This window comes from Notolabrus celidotus, chromosome 6 (assembly GCF_009762535.1).
Source record: "Notolabrus celidotus isolate fNotCel1 chromosome 6, fNotCel1.pri, whole genome shotgun sequence".
Taxonomy (NCBI): Eukaryota; Metazoa; Chordata; class Actinopteri; order Labriformes; family Labridae; genus Notolabrus; species Notolabrus celidotus.
In genome coordinates, this window is record NC_048277.1 from 16569043 (window position 1) to 16587491 (window position 18449).

General features: G+C 40.1%; 1 protein-coding gene, 1 long non-coding RNA gene and 1 other non-coding gene across 6 annotated transcripts; all 3 read right to left on the bottom strand.

The window, feature by feature from the left end:
- Positions 1 to 4015: 4015 nt before the first annotated feature.
- Positions 4016 to 14090, bottom strand: LOC117814745. Its single transcript, XR_004631618.1, has 4 exons — positions 13943 to 14090; positions 12351 to 12555; positions 10342 to 10656; positions 4016 to 4294 (listed from the first exon to the last, which is right to left on the bottom strand). It is a non-coding gene; the product is annotated as an uncharacterized LOC117814745 (long non-coding RNA).
- A 2169-nt stretch (positions 14091 to 16259) lies between these two features.
- On the bottom strand, positions 16260 to 18104 carry LOC117814524 (Golgi apparatus membrane protein TVP23 homolog A-like). Of its 4 annotated transcripts, none has more exons than XM_034685916.1 (7): positions 18087 to 18104; positions 17597 to 17679; positions 17189 to 17333; positions 16969 to 17058; positions 16738 to 16866; positions 16511 to 16639; positions 16260 to 16409 (listed from the first exon to the last, which is right to left on the bottom strand). In XM_034685916.1, the coding sequence occupies exons 2-7, from the start codon at positions 17674 to 17676 to the stop codon at positions 16383 to 16385; spliced, it is 600 nt and encodes a 199-aa protein (XP_034541807.1). In that variant the 5' UTR covers positions 17677 to 17679; positions 18087 to 18104; the 3' UTR covers positions 16260 to 16382. The 4 variants fall into 4 exon arrangements, with proteins under 4 accessions (XP_034541807.1, XP_034541808.1, XP_034541805.1 ...); XM_034685917.1 differs by lacking the exon at positions 18087 to 18104 and adding an exon at positions 17818 to 17932 and having other exon boundaries at positions 16511 to 16577; XM_034685914.1 differs by lacking the exon at positions 18087 to 18104 and adding an exon at positions 17818 to 17932.
- Positions 18095 to 18167, bottom strand: trnar-ucg. Its single transcript has one exon. It is a non-coding gene; the product is annotated as a tRNA-Arg (tRNA).
- Positions 18168 to 18449: the final 282 nt, after the last annotated feature.

Here is an 18449-nt window from a genome sequence, read left to right on the forward strand (position 1 = left end):
TAATAAAATTGTACTACTCTCCGCTTAAACGGGACATGGTCTACACAGGCACCTTTAACATTAAAATACGTCATTCGGATCTTTAACTGTGAATGAAAACTGCAGTTTGGCTACTTAAATCCCAACTGTATCCCAACATCACTGCAATGAGCTCTGTAAACAAACGCAGCTTTAGAATATCAGATTATACCCGTGCCGGAGTATTTTATTTTATCATTTAAAATCCCAGACCGTCGTGTAGGGGCCATGAAACCACGGTGTAAATTCAGCTGGCACACATAGGCTCTACAGCTCAGTACCACGTTTGTTAATTAACTGTATTACGGGCCGTGCACTGACGTTGTTGCTCACCAGTCAAGGGCTGTAAACACTGGTGTAAGGACGCAAAGAAATAGGGCGTAAACTTAACATCCAGGACATTCAAACAAACTTCTGAAATAGACCGTAATAGGCCTATGTTTCTTTAAAAAAATTATTACTTGAACATTTTTTAACAAAATTTGCATCTAAAGGAACACACGTTGATTTATTACAATCATTTGAATAACCTGTTGGTTTTTTTTTACGATTAAGACACCTATAATTAACTTTTCAAATGTTTCAGAGATGATTCAAAACTTTAACAGAGGAACACCAAAATATAGACAGGTTTCATGAGGGCAAATTTACCCGGATTTATGAAGGTATTCTTGCACTCGCATTCTGGAAACATTCGTATGCCTTTACGTGAGATTTCACTCGATGACTACTTTGATCTGCGATCACCTCGCACTTGTAGTGCTGTCCTTTCAGCACTGCGCCGGAAATTTCCATATTGATCTCCACTCGACGAAATTGCATACACCCCAAATTATTTTGTCACATCAAAAATGTGAGTGCACTTTTTAAAGTATTTTTCTGTATCATGATTTATTGCTTTTACAGTCATTATAGACTGGATCATTTCAAGACAATTATATCTCTATGTATCTCTATTCTCTTAATTATTTGAGAGATCCAAAGTAGTTTGGATGAAGCATTAGCACCTCAGAAAAGGAACCAATTGATTATAATGAGACTCAGACTGTATGGAAGGAGAAGGGCCTCCTGTTGTTTCAAACCAGCTTCTATAACTTCCCAAAGTGCAGGGGCCCAGAGGCAGCGCTGAGCCTCAAGTTCAGATGGAGACTCCTCTCTGCAGCAGCAGTTCTGTGTTTAGTGTGTGTGGTGAGGAGGAAGGACTTGTAGGATATATTGAATCAGCCTGATTAGGAGTTTAGGCAAGGGCAGGGCTCAGGTCTGGACTGAAAGGATGCCGGGCAGCTCTTGAGTGATACTATTCACATCCTGGGAGAAAGGTCAGTGTCAGAGGAGTTCACAGGCCCCATCTCTTTTCTTATGCTAAGGATCATGCACATAGACCCATTCAGAGGCTGGAAAGGCATAAACAGCTTCCAGCAACTTTCCCTCCAAAATGTTTGGATTCCTCCACTACAGCATTGATGTCCTTCCTCTCTGTTTCTTCCCTTTAGCAGGAGGAAATCTATTTGAATGTGAGCTTATTGAACCTCCACTCTCCCAGCTCCAAATGAGGTTCAAAATATCTTACTTTAGCATAAAAAGAAATTTTTCTAAATTTGCAAAGATTTGTTCAGCACATTCAAGTAAAACAAAGGTTTGATTGTAGATTTGTTTTCTTCTGTGAATGCCTACAAAGAGGCAAGGCTGTTGTTGTTTCACCCTTTTATTATGTGTTGTTCCAGTCACTAATTTTAACTTGTCTCCAGGTTTTATTAACTTGCTCTGAATAGACTTCTTCATGCGTTTTCCTGTCCATCTTTGAGTCCAGCAGTCACTGGGGAATAGAAGGAAATAGCCACTTAATTAGCGGCCCTTGACCTTCGGCCCTGCTTCAGACGGCTCCTGACCTCAGCCTCCCTCCAGCCTGATTATTGTCCTCATGGGGACTGTCCACAACATGACCCCTTGACCCCTGCTGACCTGCAGGGACTTAACCAACAGGTCCCTGGCTGGCTGATTTAACCTGAGCTATATTCTGCAGATAAACAGGACAATGAAGCAGACACGAAGCCCTCCAACATTTGTTTACTGATTGAGAACTAAAACACATTTTGAAGAGCGTTTAGGATGCAGTAAACAGAGTATGGGCCTTTTTTTTAATGATGAAAATCACAGCACTGTAACCAGGTTTTTACAGAATCATTTGGGCTTTCGTTGCAGCCAACTTCTGCAAAAGCTGATTTCACTAATTGGTTTCCATTCATCCACAGAGGGGAACTAATCACTGAAATCAGCCACTGTGGTGTTTGGATGGATGGAAAACGTGCTGACTTGGCTTCCATGAGAGTGATCATCACTGCCTTGGGTATCATTTTAGTATATATGTTATCAATATGTGTTTAAATGCTGCATACACTTGTCCATGATTATTAGCTTTCTTCACAATATATCTACTATCTACATACTCTACAAACTCTTTGAAAGCTATAATCTATATGTACCTATACTTCTGCTCATTTGACTTTTTTTCTTCTGTATGATGAAGTTTCTCTTTCCAATCTTAAGTTCTCCTAAAATGAAATGAAGATGATTTCACACTTGATTCATTTTCATTTCAATACCGATATAATAAGGGATCAATGCATTATTGGATTCGAAAATGCCTATGCATAGGGCAACCACTCGTCCCCCCAATGACATAAAGGCTTGCTTTTTTAGCCAGTTTAGGCTTTTCTTAACTGTTGAAACATTAAATCAAAAGCTATAAAATTAAGGTTTTGTGAAACATATTTATGATCTTAGTTTCACTGTTTTTTAATCCATAAAAGTGCACAATTTTAACCATTTAAACTTGAAAACACAGGGCGTAACCTGTCATATTATTTGTCAGTCTACCGACCTCATAAAACGTTCGCATGTCCGAGATACATGCGATCAATATCCTTGCCCCACAGACTTGACCTGATTTTTTTTCTTGTCACTTTGCAGAGTTTTGTTTGTTTTCACAAAGCCTTTAGTGACGGAAATAATCCGCTGTTGACCCCGCACGTGTCCATCTGTTGTTTGACTTCGGACACAGATCAGGCGGACACTGATTGAGCTCTGACCAACACGAGGATGGCGTGTAATCCCCCTAAACCCGATTAATCGACAAAACTGAGAACTGCGTGTTGGGCATACATTTATACAAAGTTAAAGAAACACCCTTTCTTTTTATACAATTTTTTAAATAAAATATTGTCTTATTATTTTTTAGTAGCCTATATGCAATTAGTTTTTGTGACATATTCTGTGTGAAATTATTTACAAAAATGATCCGTTTACATTTACCTTAGAAGAAAAATATGAAGGGGACTAAAAATGCTGATAAGCCTATATTCTTGGATGGCAGGCAAGGTCATTTTGTTTTGCAGCTGCGTTTTGTGGCTAACTTTTTTCTTCTCCAAACTGATTCAACACACGTTTCTGTGTCTGCTCCTTCCAATTAAAACTTAATGTGGGGTCACCCAAAACCCTTTCTCACACCATCGTCACACAGTCAAACACAAACACACATTACCATGTGAATTAAAAAAGAAAAGAGTCCATTTTGACAAGTTTTACATTTTTTCCCCTTGGAAATTAAATACATTTTTTTTTCCAAAAAAAGCAAGAATAAAACAGAAGTCCTTTCATTGTTTTTTTTAATTTAATTTTACCTTTTTTTTTTTTTTTTTTAAGCAAGAATGTATTTATCCAGTCTGAAAAGAAAAAACTCTTTCCAATCTCCTTTCCAAAAATAAAACACCCTTATAAAAAACATGACTGAGTTGGTTGTATTTTTCAATCCTTTTTTGTTTATTTCTTAATCTGTCATATGAGCAGCTGACAGCACTGAACAATACATTTTATGAGCAATATTTAATTAATTATTGAATTTCACAGAAATAACTATACATAAAACAATGAATTAAAGGCATGTGCAAGAAGTATATATTTAAAACCGCTTTTATTTTATTTAAAAAAATATCAGTTTTGTGTATGTAATGCATGCATACATTCCAGCATATTATAAACCAGTTTATAATGGTATAATACAATATTATCAAAGTAACATTTTCATGGACAACATCTTAGAATTTACATCACAGGCTTACATTGCAATGTCCTTTTTAAGTCCTTTAACACATGTTGCTGTGTTGACTATTTAGAGAGAGTCAAAGCTCTGAATGGTGATCACTTTGGTGAGTTTGGTCCTTGGTCTCCTCATGTCTGTGGGTTCCTACATATGGGGGGCTGCAGGTCCTGTCCAATCCTGAGGAGAAATGATGGAGGGAACCATTAGCATCACATTCGTTCTTTCACTCTGCAAGGACAGTAATAGGCTATTTCACATTTTTGGAGCAAAGATATGAAAGATTTTTCACTGTATATACTTTGAATACAGTTATGACAATGTGGCACAAAGGTAAGTCACTTTTTTGTCAAGAGTCAGTACATAAAAAACACATTGAAGTTTTATAAGGATTTTTCAGATCTTGCAAAGGGTTGTGCAGTTAATAAAACATATGCAATAAAACATGTAACCATAAAATGGAACAAGGACCACAGGGTAAAGCAACACATAAAAAGGGTGAATGTGAAATAATTCATTCAAAGGTATGCTCAGAGAGATTTTTAGAACAAGTGTATTGTTAAAAATAATTCTGCAAGCCTCGCTCTCTGTTGACTATGTTTATGCAATACTGAGTTTGTTTTGTGTGTGATATTTAGTTTTGCGAATCACAAATTGCAGGCGATGTTTCAGAAAAACAAACTTCCTTTTCATGCCGTGTAAAAAATAGGCCCCTGTGCTCTGCATGTTGTTCTCCTCTCCCATTTTCAGGCTGTATGAACGGAGGGATCTCAAGGCTTTTATCCCCGCGGGGAACCAGCCCCAACTCTTTCTCTGTCAATTTTCGCCCACTCCCCAATTCAGACGAGCCCTTTTCTCCCACCGAGCCCACAATGAAGGATTTGTCCTCGTTCTCTTTGTGCACCTCTGACATCTTTTTTTGACTGCTCCCTCTCTGCAGACGGCATGCAGCGTATGCAAATACACGCTCTTTTCTTCCTCAGACCCCTCCCCTGAATGAATGTAGCCTTAAATGAGGACACACTTGCACACAGTTACAGAGGGGGCAAGGAAACATGCACGCATTACAATCGGTGGATTTGCATGCCCTCACTGACATGCAGCCACTCCAATATTGAGCACTGACTATTTCAAATGAGAAGACAGAAATATATGGATAAATGCTTTGCTGCTGCAACAGATTACTTTATGTCTTCATGTGTCCAAAAGAAAACAGGGTGTTCTGATGTTATGCAAAAAGCTGAGTTAGATATTTACCTTTAAACAAGACTTATGCTGTAGAAGCTTGTGAACCAAAATTTCTGGAAAATATATGCAAACCAATTTTTCTGTTAAAGAGAAATGTGCATGACTTAACTGAGAGTGAAGACAAAAGTCCACCATGTGTTCTGTTGCTCTTTATAAAATGGCATAATGACTGTGCATTTCAGTAAAATGTTTTTAATGACTGCTGACTCTTGGTTAAAACACTGAAGTTAAATACTAGCTTGGAAGCCTTTACTGGGGCAGAATATTACTGCAGGAAGGAAACAAGATGAAGAGTGATGTTTCAACCAAAGTAATGGCACTTAAAGTCTGATTTTGATGTTTGATTAAGCCAGTAGGTCTAGACACACACTCACTCACACACATAGCTTTGATAAATTTGCGACATGAGAAAGAAGAGGTCCAACACTGAGGGAGACAAGTAGAGAAAAGATGAATTATAACTGTGTCTGATGAACTGAAAGCAGCTAACATTCCCAAGCTGGCCCGTGCCATCTGTGAGTGTGTGTGCGAATGGGTTAGAGATAGTGCGTGTGTGTGTCTGTGTGGCGGGGGGTTGACGTCTGCTGGACAGCTCTGACAGTTCGGCCTTTTCAGTCGTACATTACTGAGCCGACTGGGCCTCTTTCCCATAGCAACCCTAGCAGAGGTCAAAGGCTATGTACCCCCCCATACACCAACCATACACCCCAACCCCCCTCCTGTTGAACACCAGGGTGGCCACAGACTCTTCACTCCACAGACGGCGGGGTTGCACCCACGAACTTGAACTTGACTTGAGTTCTGAGTGATGGAGTCGAACAACCATCTGATGCAAGACAGGCCTGCACAAGAGAAAAGGTTGCAATGTACGATTCCATTGTTCTGTGTGGCAATAATGATATAAAAGAGAATATATTAGCTGTAACTCACAGTTTCTTTAGGTATCTGCTGTTCTCTTATGTTTCACAAAATACACGTGGTCCCATTGAGTCCTTCCTGAATTAAACAAAAAAATCTAAGAAGCATTTTTTCACCAATACATTTTTACCAATGAATCTGAAGGTAGCTGATAGCTGAGCTTCATCTGACTGCATCAAATTAGTGCCCAGCATTCCATCCAATAGGTAAAAATGTATGTATGTAAGAAAGCATTGCTTGTGAACATGAGACAACTTTGTTCAGTTCACTGCAATGAATTCAGACTTTTAGGAGTTTTAGTTTCTCTGAAATTTTGGCTTGTGTAAGGACCATTTCCTCTTTTTCTCTCACTAGCCTCATATTGATCATATTTAGATGTTTTTACACAAAAACATCTCAAAAATGAGGTCACACCAAGGATTCCCCCTAAGTCTCCTCACCCTCGCACCTCATCTTCTCTTCATGTGATTACAAAGGGCTGCTGTATTAACAGCTCAGTCACCTAATTCTCCTCTACTTTCATTGGAGCATACAGGACCCCCACGCAGGGACGCCACGGTCAACAGACGTAATCTGCAAAGCCTTGGATGTGGAAACTTCTCTCCATCTTCCCCTAAGATACTTAATGTCAGGCTTTGTGCTAGATTAGTCTTGCATTAAAAAAACCCAGATGAGCCACGGTTGACCCACATTGGACCTCGTCCAAGACTCTGGGCTGCTCGTGAGGCGGGCTTTATATATCACAGAGGAGCCGTTAAACATTCATGGTGTCCACACATAGTGAGGAGAATCCAAAGAGGTAACCCAGGAGCTATGTGGTATTAACATTTCATTGCTACTATGGCTACGCTGCTTCACCAGCACTGAATTGGAAGTGAGACCGGCTACTGTCACTTCATCATGTCACACATATAATTTCCCAGCTCTGAAAACCCCATGTAAAAAAGGCAGTGCATAGTTAATAATGAATAACAGAGGGAGAAGAAGAGAGACAAAAGAAAGGGAAGGTAATCATCTATATCCTGCCGTTTTCTTGAGGGGGATTTCATTTGTCTGTCCATTTTTAGTGAAGTACAAGAAGGAACTGAAGGATGAATATTAAAGTCAGGGTATCTCTATAGTGTGTGAGGAAGAATCAGGGATGTTCACATCCTAAATCCTCCTGACACGGTGTCAAAGCTGCTGACCTCGCCAGTCAGACACTCTGTTTTAAGACAATCTTGATTGTAAACTGTCTCTGTTTCAAAGATTAAGACCAGACTCTAAAGCTGGTTGTCTTAAGTCTTTGTAGGACATCACAAATTAATGGATCAAGATCATCTCACCTTGATGATATGTTTTGTATCAACTAAAGTTATGTGTTGCAGTTCGTCAGAATCAGAGTCAGAGATTTAATAAACTCATTAAACGCTTTGTGCTTTAGTGCATGTGTGCGTAATGCTCCAAAACTTCAAAATCTCTCTGACCACACTGCCTGGCTACTACTGCAGTTATGACCTACAGCTTCAAACACATACACACACACACACTCTCTCATGCACACACACACACATAAGCATGCACACACCAGTCCTCGATGCCCTGTTCCTTGTAGCTGCAAATTGCTTTAGCATAGCACTGCACAAGCTAGCACAAGCTAACACAAGCTAACTTTATCGGCAAACGCAGAGGTAGCTCATTGGTGGCTCAAACATGGCTGCCCATGTGCCACACCTGCCTCCTCTGCTGCCTCCTTTACATACATTTGTCTTTAACCCTTTCCTTGTATGCAAAGGTTTGCTTTACATTTTCAAAACACATCAGTTTCGTCACTCTGTCCCTCTTCTCCTCTGTTTTTGTATAATGTACCGTGGACACTTGCAATCGAAGGCATAGCATGGGGCAAGCTACAGTATCTCCGAGATTAATTCCTCACCTTCACTTTTCTTTTCTCTTCTGTCAAATCTGCCCCAAGCAATGCACTGTATATCACAGATGAGCAGTGCAAATGCAATTACAGCGACAGCTCTGAGTCCTTCATACGAATATTGAGAGGGAATAATCTTTTGATATGTGGGCTGCACACGCGTTACATATCATGTGGGGGCACATGTACAGTATGAGGCTCATTAATAATCATTACTGCAGGTTACATCATTCTGCTTGTTAGGCACACCCATCGCCACAGCTGAGTCATCCTTGGTGACATGCTAACAGTCCTGTGAGGTTGTCATGATGTGTGATACAGATGTGTAGATGACGTTTGCATTAAAAAAAGAATCACATCCAGTGGGTTAGCTAAGCATTTTGTGAATGATAAAAATGTGAAAATGTGAGTGAAAATATCAATGCTCTTCCCCTCTTATTATACCCTTCAATCTCTTGTGTCAGGGTGTAGGCCTGAGTGTATGCACCAGTATGCATATCATGTATGTTTGCATGTCTAACGGCAGTGAAATCCCTCTCTTTTAGCTGAGAAACACAGCCCCTCATGCCTCTCAGACATGCAGAGCAGGCTGAATAGACTAATGAACAGTCAGGTGGCACGTCATGGCCCAGACTACTACCCCCCATCACACACATATCAAACACGCATACACTTGCACACACATTAAAACAGCGGCTCGCCCGACCCGGTGATCTGCACGACAGTCTAATGTCTCAGGCATCTGCTCATGTCTAGTCTGGAGGCTCTTTCCCACCCTGCCCCCCAGCCCGGGACCGCTGCAACACCCGCTCCCACAATGGTGGGAACGCAGGCCTTTACCGAGGGGAGCAGGGGCGGAGGGGGTAAACAGCTATGAGGAGGGGGGGCTGAATGATAATGTGAAAATGCACGGCACTGTTCATTAACACACGAGCAGTGCAGCTGCACATGTCGGTCCTGAACACACACACACACACACACACACACACACACACACACTCACTTGTGGCACTTTTCTGCTTTAGGTCCCTGCCAGAGGGTAGAGAGGGGTACATAGAGGCGCGACATCGTGATCAGGAGGTTCTCAGGATCTACTTAAATGTGCTGTGTGAGAGAGTGTGTGTGAACAGAGGCTGTAGGGATTAAAGTAGCACAGATCTGAAGCTTTAAAAATTGCCTGACCCTTTTTGAGATGGTAAAAAGTGATAATTTTACACTAATGGTGTCCCACATTCTCAGTCTATGTGTGTATTTGTAAATGTTTTCAAACTTTTTGTAGCATGTTTCCCACACTTTACACCAAATGCTTAAGAAGATGTCAAATCAAACATGTCACCCGGCTCTGAAGTGCCTTTTGAACATGTATTGGGCATATTTAAATATACATCCTTTTTTTTCCAGTATTGATATGATAACTTCTGCAGTAATTCTGTAATGAAAAAAATACTTCACGAAATAACATCTCAGTCTGTTATAACTGAACTGTTCAAAGCAGCTACGTGAATCCCCAAATAGGAAATCATCCCATACCATCGTCTTCTCTCCTCAGCACAATTCTGACATGTTCAGTTCAGTAAGAAGACAAAGACACTATACTTAATATCATAATGCATATTTCATAACAAAAGGAGTTTTGCATGAATCAAAGTTAGTGTTCTGTTGGGTGGAAACAGGACGTTCACCTCGGCCTGGTGGTCATCAGGGAGTGAAGCGGCACCATGACTAGAGATGGTGGCAGGTTTCCTTCAACCGGTGCCAGCTCATTAATTTGTTTGCAATCCAGCTTCCCCCAACCTCCCCTCCTTACCACCGCCAACCACAACCTTCCTTCCTTACCCTCCACCACCCGCCCCCCTCGCATCAACCCTTAACTGCTAATTAGCAGGAGCAGGAGGTAGAAGAGAGAAGGGAGAGGCCATGCGTGAGTGGAAGATGAGGAAATGGGAAACTCTTCTTCATTCTCTCATCCTTTCTCCTGCCCCCATCCCCCATCATCATACCCACTTGCAATCACACACACACACACACACACACACACACACACACACACACACACACACACACACACACACACACACACACACACTCCCCCACCTCTTACCCATGACAGCCAATACAACTGGTACCCAACAGGAAAAACCATGATGCAGCTCACCTACTATGCCAGCCCCAGCCATTTTAGGTGTCGAAGTTACATCTCTCCCAAGATGGCTCCTGTGAGCGCGCCCATACTCGGAGGATCTGGCGGAGTCTTTGTCCGCCTCCTGGCACGGGCAGGGCTCCCCCCGTTGGCAGTACAGATGGCATTAGAGGCTCTTGGGTAACAAGGGGGGGATGAGTGGGGGGAGGGGAGGAGAGAAGGAATCTGGACCAAACGCTTCCATCCCACTTTCCCTCAATGTTTTCTTTAAATGATGGTCATAACGTCTTTTCAGGAATCCCTGATTATTCAGTGACGTTAATTGGAAGCCTGTAACGAGAGAAGACGAAAGCGAGGAAACAGAAAAGAACACACTTTGGTCATTGGTTTGGCTGAACAAAATCTCTTCATTTGAACATTCTCGATCAACATCTTTTCTTTAAACTGGCAGAATGCAAAATGTGCAGAAAGTTTTGCTTTTTGAGTTCACTGAAATTCTCACTGTCAAAACTTCTGCTTTCCCTGTGAAATTTGCTCATTAAAACAAAAAAGCTGTGTTTTTTTGTGTGCGTCAGTGTTTTTTCTGCTGCATTAAAGGTGAAAAAGGACTCAGTCTTTCTAAATGTAAAGATGTTGAAATAAAGAAGCCCTTCGACCATCTCATAGATAAACCCTTCATTTTCTTTTTGTCCCATTCATCAAGGAGGCACGCCATATTGAGATGCCACTTAGAACAAGCAAAGCTCGGGTATAGACTCGTACCACGGCCTTTCACAGGGTTAGGGTTATCAAATATCTCCCTGTGAAACGAAGCAATTAGCCTGGTTTGACAGCAAAAGGTAGTTAAGAGGGTGAATGAAAACTCATCTCACTTTGTGCTTTTTAGGCTTCGGTGGCGCTCTTCAGGCTAAGCATATAAACCTGATTCAGATGAAAAGTTCAGCTCCTGTCTTACAGGATGGCCTGGCCTCCTCTTTGAGGAACGCACAATGTGTCCCAAACAGTCACTACAGGATCAAATGCAGAAAACAAGTGTTTTTTTTTAACCCTGTGCGTAGGGGGAACACAACACTCAACTACTTCATTAGAAGACTTAAAGACATTTGACTTTCCTTCTCCTTCTTCTATTACAAAGTCTCACAGGTGAATTCAAGAATGTGTTGCACTTTTAAAAAGGCAGAAATAATGATTCAAAAGTTAAGAAAATTATGATGTAGAGTGAAAAAGAAAAAATAAGCTATGCTTCTTCCTTCCATCTGAATAAATTAAATAAACACATGCGATGAAAATCCAACAAAAAAGAAAAGAGCAGGGTGAAATAAAGACAATTAAAGATGGCGGAGTTTCATCCAGGTGTTCAGTGTCATGTTCCTGATATTACTGATGTGCATGCTGGCTCACTGTCACTTTTCCATAGTTTACAAGGATACATGAAAAAACACAACACAGCCATTGGTATTGCTCACCTGTGCTGTCTACAATCAAAGGTCAAAATGTTTGCTGTTTTAACCCAACATTGCTCCCTGCCTATTTCTGCATTATTTTCACACGTCAGAAACAAAATTCTCCATAAGTTACATGCCTAGAGCTCAGGTTCCTAGCATACACTATAAACCCTGAAACAGGTTACATTTTTAAATGCAGACCTCACAGCTAATGGTGGCTGAATTTGAAAACAAAGCCCATGTAAGATAAAAAATAAAGGAAGATTTAAAAAAAACAGCCAAATATTTCTAGGCCGTTCTGTAGGAGAAAAAAAAAGATTGAGGCAAAAATAAGTATAGGCTACATTAATAAATACAAAAGCCTATATAGTGTATCTGGGATTTTGTTTTCCTGGCCTTTTCTGAGTGAAATATATTCAATGAAGGGCTCATTTTTTTAAATTAAAAAAACAAGACATGTAAAAGCTTGAAGCGAATGACTAAATATATGTTTGTACGTCTTGTACAAACCATCTGAGATTATTTGTTTGCTTACTTATTTAAAAATCACACCTGCACGAAGAAATAATTTGTTCTTACCTGTGTGAGGAGCACGTCCAAAAACCCGCCTGCAGCGCGTGAGGAGTCTCGTGTGAATGAACGCCTCGTTACGGAAGTCATTTTTACATTCGGTTATCTAGCTTTATGACGGGGGTTTAACACTCATACAGCTAGATAACCAAAGACAAAAACAGACCCCTCTCTCTGCGTGTTGTGCTGTAGCCTGACATGATGTCGGCGTGATCTAAAGAAGGAGGTAAGGACGTATTAGTAGGCCTGTAATAATATAAAAAAAAATACAAACAGCTGAGTTCATTATAGTTACATCAGAGTCGTTCCATTTCCACATTTGGACCAGGATATGTGTGTGAAAGAAACTGCAAATTACAACCCTCATAGGCCTATACTTCTGCCTTGATGCAGTGTCAGGTGTAAGGCCTACTCAAGATTTTGACATATTAAACTTTAAATTACCTTTATTTTGATATCCTATCGTGTTTACCCTCCGTTTAAAATAGGCTACAATATTGTAGGTTTATGGGGAAATGAATGTTGTTAGCAAATGTGTACATAAGCTCCATGTGTGGGGGCCTGTTCAATTAATATGCCTGTGCTTTCATCAGGAATAGAACACATCGCAGTCTTTAAGAGCATACATTAAAACAAAAAAAATTTCAGTTGCAAAGGAACTTAGGTATATGAAATAGACAACTATGTCACATTTTACGTGAACTTGGATTCAATAATATCAATCTGCACCCTGAACCGTGTATCTGCATGCAAAATAATGCACTAACACGGTTAATGTGTATACAGACCTTTGTAATTTAACACAATCATTTTCTTTTATTTGTGTAACTTGTATTTTAAGACAGATGAACTTTACTACACCCAGCTTAACACTCCAAAGATGGAGTGGTAGTGGTTAACAAGGACTGAAATAATGTTTCAAAATCATATACCTGCATGAGAACTCAAAGCTAGGAAGCAGTTTTTATAAAAGCCGACTTTGTGTCATGGTGAAACATCAGTGTGGCAGTTTATTTGTGGCCTGAAAGCAGGACCATGGACCTGATGTAGGTTAGCAATAAAAAAAATGGCTCTTTTTCCTGCAGCAGGTTCATGGATGAGCAACAGCTGACTTTTAGAAACATCTTCTTAATTTGGTTGAACTGGTTTTTAAGATTCTTTCATTTGGCTCTTGGCTCTTTGGTCCTCTCTAGGGGGGAGCACTGAATCCCCACTTTTAATTTGAGTTGGCCTACTTCCTCTAAAACTAGAGTACTTCACATCACGAGGATTAATCTTACAAGATATTAATGAAACCAGTCTATTAATTGTTATTAGGCCGAGAAGCGTTGTGTTATATTATGGCACTTCAAACAGTGATTTTGAAGACCTATTGCTGTTTCCCCTTATTTATTTTTACAGGAACACAAGCGCGATTCTGCAGGTTAAATAGTGTGTAACGACCTGTAAAAAATAGGCTAAATGATAAACCAAAAGAGCATTTTGTGTTTCCCTCAATGCTCTGCCTAACACACATGGACATGGCACGAAAACAGAATCAGACCAGGTAAAATCTAATGCTGTCCTTGTCATTGACGTCTATTTACACCAGCGTTTCTTACCTGTTTCAGGGGCGAAGCAGACTCTGGAGTAAAAAGTCCACAACTTCAGCTTGTAATCAGCTTCCAAATGGATTTTTTCAGCGTTAACACCCGGCCCGAGAAGAGAGTCAGCGCTGCTGCTGTCAGGTGAGTCCTGTTTCATCCTCAGTCCTCCAGCTTCTGCCTTTCCTCCAGGCTGCGCGCTTCCTCTACTCGCTCCCGCACTGACGTCATCCCAGAACCAAGGAGGCGAGCTGGCCAATCAGAGGGTCCGCTGACAACAAAGACTATTCCAATTTATACAGACATCTCACTCCGAACACATTTCTGAAGTTGGCGTTATCAGGATTTTTTATTCCAGAGTATGGTTACTTTCAATTTGAAAAAAAAAAAAAACATAACATAGTTATGTTTGCTTTAAAACCAAAATTGAAAGTTTTCTTGGGGACCAGAAGCTGAGAAAAGGTTATCTCAGGGGTCTTTTAGCAGATAGTGGGCTTCAGGCCACACTGTCTTCGTCAGTAGGCCTACTTTGTCTAGTATTACTTATTCTTAAGTTGGCGATTTCAAATTTTGTTTCTTAAAAGGAAATGTCAAATTTTAGTATTTCCAGTTTATGATTTTAGAAATTACTTTAAAACGTTTATGATTCAACTGATCTCCCCAATTTCTCTATTAACAGCTCCATTGTCAGCATGCAGTAAAACCAAGATTTTCTCCAATCCTGTGGTATCAAACTCCATTAAAATCTGGACACAGTTCAGCAGACATTTTAACTTTCACCAGATAAATAGTTTTTCTCCATTGTCTTTTAATCACATCTTCAAACCTTCACAACTGGACTTAACCTTTGCTGGCTGGCACCAACATGGACTAGTCTTCTTTCAAGATTTGTTCGATGAAAAATCATGTATGTCTTTTGAATTTCTATGCAAAGAACACAATATTCCAAAATCACATTTTTTCAGATACCTCCAAGCACAGAACTTTACTGCTAAACATTTTTCTTCATATCCCAAAAAGTGTATGATTCTTTAATTGTAAAGTAATTTCTCTAACACACGTTCAGTCATAGGCCCATTCCGTTGGAGAAGCTAGGATCCAGCCCCCAACACATAAGGCAAAGGACTTGCCCTGATGTTGATAAACTGCTTCTTTATGTTTTAGGTGTTAACTCAAGCAGTTATTATCTCATATAACATGTTTAAAAAACAAATATTTGCTATACCTAGGTACTGTGGCCTGAGCCTATAGGTGATATATCAGTATACTGATAAACAATGGAAGTCAAACTGGACTATAGGCTGATATTTTGTTATTCTACTGTAAGTTAGAATATCTTAGACACATCACACCAGGCTGCTTAAAGATCTGACACAGGAAATGTGATATGATATGTCATGCTGTTTCACAGGCTTTCACATGCGTGTAGGCTGGAAGCAAGTGTAGTGACGACTCTTGTTAAATAAAACATCTTTGAGGAGTTCAGGACAGATGGCTCGAGAGCTCAGGGAGCAAGTGAGTATGAACAGTTCCCTCCAAATCTGTAAGGCCTGGAGGAGATGTTCTAATGTGGTAGGCTATATGTGATGGAAATCAGAATTAACGTTGTTGGCTGCAGAGTACTTTCAAGTACAACTGCATTTCAGTTGATAGAAAGGCTACACAACATTTTGAAAATAGCCAAATATTGATATTTTCCTAAATTAGGTACAAAAATAATTATGGCTCATCCTATCCAAGACCAATTTTACAATCACAATGAAGTAAGAAAATATAGCCTAAGTGAAACTGCAGCCCACAGAAATCAATATATATGACCCCAATTCTGCTGAAAGGAGAGATCTGAGTTAAAGGAGCTGTAAAGGATTGAGTTAGTTAAAATTAAGTTTACATATTTTTTGCCCTGAATAATTGTGCATTTCAAAATTTCAAAAGTAGCATTATTTCTATTTTATGTTCAGTGTGCCCTTCTGTATGTTGTCCATACGTCAGGTACAGAAGCACTGTGAATCTGTTTGCAAAACTATAAGGACCTTCAACAGTGGTCCTCGATTAAGTTTCAGTCAAATCAACATTATTAATTTCTACGAAAATTAGTTTAGAAATCCCCTTTGTTGTAGCCCTGTTCTCTAAGTACAAAAATGTGCTCTGTTTAAAAATGTGTTTGCCATAGAGAGTGGGATAAAGAGCATATGGATCACAGTAAGCATATGGATCACAGTAAGGTATGGCGTGTTAGTGACTTCTTGCAAACCTACATGCATATTTGATCTTTCGTGATAAATACATTTGTGAATATGTCATGTTTGTAAACAACAAAAATTCACTGAGATGGGAAAGTTGTACAATGCCCTTATTTTTATTGAAACACTGACAGACAGGTCCAGGACAGCATGTTAAGTGAGTAGTTGGCAGGGCAAGGCCTGCATGGGGGTCACAAAGCCTCTCAAGTCCATCTTCAACGTATTCCAAAGATGATGTCCGGCTGCAAGAGGATAAAGTATTACTTAGTAAATGTGGAATCTGATTGCACAACGGCATATTATCAGGACTAAATGATGCCAAGTGCTGCGGTCAGTTACTCACACGCTGCAGGAGCTGCTGTCCCGTGAAGGAGCGAGTGTCTTGAAGCTGGCCGTCCTCTTCCAATGCTCTGCAGCGTAGGTAACCATAGAGATTAGCCACTTGGAGGGAAAAACTAGCCACCACAAGTGACTGGGAGGAGATAAGACGTAAGGATTCAAGAAGGACATTGTGTTCTGAACCTCAAACTATGTGTATGAAAATCATGCACAAAGCCAAAAAAGTCTCACCAGCCATTTTATCTTCATTGAAAAGAGAGAGGTGAAGAAGAAGAACGTCCATATGAAAGGACAGATGATGAGACCCAGCCAGAATATTCTTGCCTCTGTCTCTGTCCCAGTGCTTTTGCCCTTTGAGGTCTGCATACACACACACGCAAAAAATAGTAATGCCGCAATGATTAATGCCTCCAAAATGCTCTCCCACACTGAAAGTCGTCCATATTAATGACAAAATCTTACTTTTTTGGCCTCAAACACCCAGAGGCTCTTTCCGTCCTCGTCAATCTGATTCCACCAGCGCAGCCCCACCAGCAGCCTGCCAGTCACATTCTAAAACACAGGGCAGTAAGTTGTAACACATAAAAACACTTGTAGTATACTGAATTGCACATAAGGGCAAGAAAGGGCTGGAAATTAGGAAAGTAAGAGGAATTTGAAGCTGGCTCATGTGACCTCTCACCTTGACAGACCAGAAGTCAAAAGAGAGCAGAGTGATGATCAGGACAAAACATGATGAAAAATTGTCACTGATCCAGTCACAACACAAATAGATGAGAATAGCAACCACCCTGAAGAACAGGTGGAAAAAGGAGGCAAGAGGATGTCTGAAATAAAATAAAGGGTAAGAAATGATAAATAATCAGATTCCAATGTAAAACTTGAGTTATAACTATCATAGAAAACTGTGTCACTGATAATCTTAAAATTTTAAAACATAAGAGTAAGGATGAAAAGGATGTGCAATTGTTATTTATAAATAAAAACCTTAAATTCTGTCGACATCCTTATTGATTTTAAATGAATTAAGCTCTCTAAGTCTCTGCGAGTTTAAATGCTAGAGCACATTTCCTTCAGAGCCTGAGCCCACCTTATGTCAGAGCTAGTGCGCGCCCCCTCCTGCTCGTCAGCAGCAAAGTCCAACTCAACATCTTCTGTGTCATCCGCCATCGCCTGAAAAGAAGCAACAACAAAATCAAGATCAGCCATTCACGGACATTATAGACCACAGACTGAAACAATATGTCAAGATTCAGATTTAAAAAAGGGGAAATCCTACAGCGATGTGCAAAGCAAGGCAAAATAGCGTACAATTTGGGGTTAGCTAAGCAGCATAACAGGGCTTGAATAAGGCAGGTGTTGCAGTGAAATAAGACCGACACCGACCCTGTCTCTTCAGTGACTAAACGTCATCGAAAGCCGGGATTGTGTTTATAAAGCAAAACAGTTTAAAGACGATAGAAAATAAAATAAGATAATTCCTTCATTCAACAATATCCTATCAAAAATTACTGGAAAATAAACTTCTCAAGATGTAAAAGATGTACAGGATTTTTATTTCTGTAACACTGAAATTTTACCGAAAAAGCGACCGCGGCAGGACTCGAACCTGCAATCTTCTGATCCGAAGTCAGACGCCTTATCCATTAGGCCACGCGGCCAGTCGTACTGCTTCTACTGACAATATCAGACTTTAATGATTAAACGAACGGATTTTGATTTATTTCGTATCGTCTTTGGTTTTAATATGAGTAGGTAATACATCAGGATATGTCGGGAAAGGATTATGGCCAATTTAAAGGCAGTATGAGGAGTTTTTCACCAGCTGAGAGTGAAACCAACACTGATGCCTCTTTATGATCTTCAAAAACAAACAAAACCATAAACAACAACACTGATACCTTCTCTGTTGTCATTTTTAATTACTTAAACCACTCAGAGGG

Coding starts and splice junctions, on each gene's coding strand:
- LOC117814524 (XM_034685916.1), bottom strand. CDS start 17,676: ATGGCGGATGACACAGAAGATGTTGAGTTGGACTTTGCTGCTGACGAG. Junction 17,059..17,188: donor TTGACTTCTGGTCTGTCAAG/GTGAGAGGTCAC, acceptor CCTGTGTTTTAG/AATGTGACTGGCAGGCTGCT. Junction 16,410..16,510: donor GACAGCAGCTCCTGCAGCGT/GTGAGTAACTGA, acceptor ATCCTCTTGCAG/CCGGACATCATCTTTGGAAT.